Genomic DNA, 3,628 nt, shown 5'->3' with positions numbered 1-3,628 from the left:
ACATGCTCGGCCCCTCTGGCTTCCTCCTTCTGTGGTTCCTATCTCCACCACTGGCCAGGCCACACTAGCTCAGGGAGGATGGGGCTCTGAGCCCAGGCAACAGCTACCAGGCCTGATGGAAAAGACAGGAGAAAGAACACTGTTCCAACCAGGAAGGCAAAGCTAACAGGATGGCTGGAGGGAGCCCTGGAGGCCTCTCTGGGTGGGCAGAAAGCTCAGGAGTCCTCTGAAGGGACCCTGGGGAGTGGAGGACAGGCAGCTGCATGCAGTGGCCACAGGCTTATAAGTCTAAGAGGGGAGCCTCAGGTGGTCGGGGGACCGCAGGTCGCGTAGGTGAGGCTGGGCCCTTCCTGCTGGGGAAAAGCAGAAGAATGAGAGTCAGCGGCAGGGACAGAGTGGCAGGCGGGTTCGCTGGGCGAGTTCCGTGGCCCAGCCGGGACGGAACTCAGAGAGGCTGACCGGCCCAGGTCAGCAGACACTGCCGTCCCCCTGGCTGGAAAGTGTGGGCCGCCTCTGGGAGCAACAGGCCCCGGTCTGTGAGCCCTGGGGCTGGCTGGGTGCTGCACCTGGGGCTGAGAACGCTGCCTTCAGTCGTGCACTCCCAGGCGTGACAACACCAAGGAGGCAGGGGAAGGGGCTGCGGGACCCTGCCTCGCCTGTGAGGTGTGTTCTGGGCTGATGGTGTGGATAGGACCCCGAGGCTTTCAGAAATCATCAACCAACCAGAGCCTTCTCCCCAGATCACTGCACAACAGAGGTGGGACTCTGCCCTCTGGTGGATTCGGGTCCTATTGCTCCACGGCTGCGAGCTGGCCGTCCTGCCCCAGCAGCTCGGCTCTGACTGGGGAGCGAGTATGGCACCCCAGGGTGAAGTTCCAAGGCTGCCTGAGCCCAAGCTCCCTGCCCCTACACCCTAAGCCACGAGCTCTCTGCCCTCTGGCCGCGCTGGAGAACACCCACGTCTGCCAGCTCGGGTGCGGAGCCTGTCCCGAGAGCCCCCCAGGCTCAGCCACGGGGATCCCGGGCAGTGGCACTGAGTCCCGAGGCTCGCTGAGAAGGGAGGTGAGAGAGCAGCTGGCAGTGAGGACAGAAGGAGGAAAGAATAAGTCTGGAGCTGCAGAAGGGAGAGGGCGGGAGCCTGGCTCTGCAGTCCTAGGTGTGCCCCCCATGTGGAGCTGGTGCAGCAGGGGCAGACACACCACTCATGCAGCAGGCCAAGAGGCATGTACCTACCGTGGCTGACGCTCCTCAGGGGTCACTGATAGTGATTCTGAAAGACAGCACGAAATCAACATGGCAGTTCACACGCACGGACAGGGCGGGCCTGGGGGTGGCGGACACGCTCACACACACGCACGGGCGTGCACACAATGCTGTGAGGCCCCACAGCCCCGCATGCACACGCTGACACACATGCCCACAAACGACACGCATACACCTCTCCCACCTCCCACTGCCCCGCACCCGCACTGGCTGGCACGTGCAGCATGGATCCGGGGCATGCAGCCACTTGGCACACTGAAGCACGCGTGTGGCCCGAGTCACAACACAGAAGCTCGCCCGCATACAGGAGGCATGTGCACCAGCTCCCTGCACACTCATGCCTGGCGTGCTCAGAGGGCCGTCTGCAATGCTCCATAGGAATAGGTTTTGCTTTCTGAGGGTCCAGTTGTCATTTCTCTGCCCAAGAGCCTTCCATGGCTCCCTGTTGCCCACCGTGTTGAGTCCTAACAAGTCCAACTTTTCTGTGGACTCTGAGGGTTCTTCAAGCCGCCCCGTTGTACCTAGGGCAACCTTTGCTTATTCTTCCTCGTTCCATCTGCACTCTGCTGCGGCCAGCGGCTCTCCTCTCTCCTCAATGCGCCCCACACCAAGCCTTTGCCCACACTGCCGCTCCCTACCCAAATGCCTCCCAACCCTGACGACCCAAGTCTTATCTCAGTCAGCACCATGACCTCACTGAGGTCAAGCTGCCCTGAGACGCCCTGAGACTGCTCTCGTCCCTGAGGCAAATGTTTCCTGCGTGTTAGCAAAACGGGAGTTAGAGCAGGTACCAAATCTTCAAGTTCCCGTATGTCAGACCTCAGCACAGACCTGGGCATGTCAAATACCCTGAAGAATCTGAACTCACGTTGGAAGTTAGCCAAGTGCTCGTAGAGCCACCTTTGTGGTTCAGGAGGCATTCCTCTAGCCACTGTCTCCCTTGAGCCCCACACCAACCCTGGGGAAAAGGCAGAATGTTAATTATCATTTGGTCGAAGGGAGACTGAGGCCTGGGAAGGGAAAACGACTTGTCTACAGGCCAGAGTGAACCAGAGCCTCTGAACTGCTCTTGATCAGTTCTACCTGCTTTGCCCCATCTGCTTTGACCACAGGTCACCATAGAGCAAGCCTCGTCGCTGCTGCATTTCGGGCTCATGAAGGCTGGACCCATGACCCTACCCTCCAGCCATCTGGAAACATAAATAGACGCTGTTGGTCTGATTTGTGCTTCCTCAGACAACATGTCCAGTGGGAACAGGGCAGACTGTTAGATATCAGAGTGAGCTTCCTTTAAAGAGGGTCATGGATCGAGAAGCAAAGCCAAGGGATGAAGTAGAATCCTTTTCCCTGAAAACCTCTGGGAAAGGGTCAGCCTTCACCCACTCCTGTCCCACACTCACCATGTTGGCCCAGGACAGGCAGGGCCAGAGGCAGGGGAAAGGAAGAAAGCCATCAGCTTGTCCCATGGCTCCCAGGCCCTTTCCCAGCTGCTCCATGTCCTACCTCTGGCCTGGGTGCCATTCTCACACTCACACCCGTGTGCACGCCCACACACACATCACACACCTCGCTGGTCACAGTCACAGCCTGGCCTCTCTCCCGTGAGTCAGAGGCGGGACACCCTCCTGGGACAGCTCAAAAGAGTCAGGAGGTGGGGACATCAGGGTAGCCCTGCGTGTAAGTGAACAACAGCTACACATTCCAGGATGACCTGGGTTCAGATCCTCAGACCTGAGGCAGGCTCACTAGGGACTGGGTGAGAGAAGTGGAGGACAAATGGAGAAGGGGGAGGAAGGAGGAATGCAATATGTGACAGATAGAGTGGAAAAGGAGGGAAGCGCCATGCAAGTGCTGGAAAGAAGGGGGCAGGTGGGAGGAGCCCCACCGCCCCCTCCCCAGAAACGACCACCTCCGGGACTCAGCGCTCCCTAGGGGGCAGGCTCCGCCAGCCCTCGGCCCCGGCCACACCTCCGGGCTCCGGCACCCTCGAGGGCCGGCTCTGGCGGCCAGGGCGGACGCTGCAGAATCCAGCCACATCTCCCTCCCGGCCACGCCCGCCCGGCGGTCTCTTCCGCGGCTTTCAACCCCTACTCACCTGGGGACCCCGGGCGGGGCACGGTTGGGGCGCGAGGGCACCTGGGGGGGAGGACCGAAGGGGTCAGGGGAAAGCCCCCGGCCTGGAGGGCACGGGGGGCGCCGCCCCCAGGGCGGACCCAGCAGGCGGAGGCCCAGGAGCAGGGCCCCGCGACCCGGGCCGGGCTGGGGGCACGGCGGGGGCTCGGCGCTGCGGCGTGGGGCTGGACGTGGGTGACCTGCGGGCGAAGGGAGCCGAGGACAGAGGCGAGAGATGAGCGGCTCCGCCCCA

General features: G+C 61.6%; 1 protein-coding gene across 1 annotated transcript in view; it reads right to left on the bottom strand.

Moving 5' to 3' along the window:
• Window positions 1–54: 54 nt before the first annotated feature.
• DNM1 (dynamin 1) overlaps window positions 55–3,628 on the bottom strand; it is a 42,103-nt gene continuing 38,529 nt past the window's right edge. The window contains 3 exon segments of the mRNA XM_023744470.1: window positions 55–353; window positions 3,359–3,433; window positions 3,435–3,575. Of these exon segments, the coding sequence (XP_023600238.1) occupies window positions 281–353; window positions 3,359–3,433; window positions 3,435–3,575 (289 nt within the window). The 3' untranslated portion in view covers window positions 55–280.

Source organism: Myotis lucifugus, unplaced genomic scaffold, assembly GCF_000147115.1.
Source record: "Myotis lucifugus unplaced genomic scaffold, Myoluc2.0 scaffold_465, whole genome shotgun sequence".
NCBI classification, from domain to species: domain Eukaryota; kingdom Metazoa; phylum Chordata; class Mammalia; order Chiroptera; family Vespertilionidae; genus Myotis; species Myotis lucifugus.
This window is presented reverse-complemented; position numbering and strand designations above follow the sequence as displayed.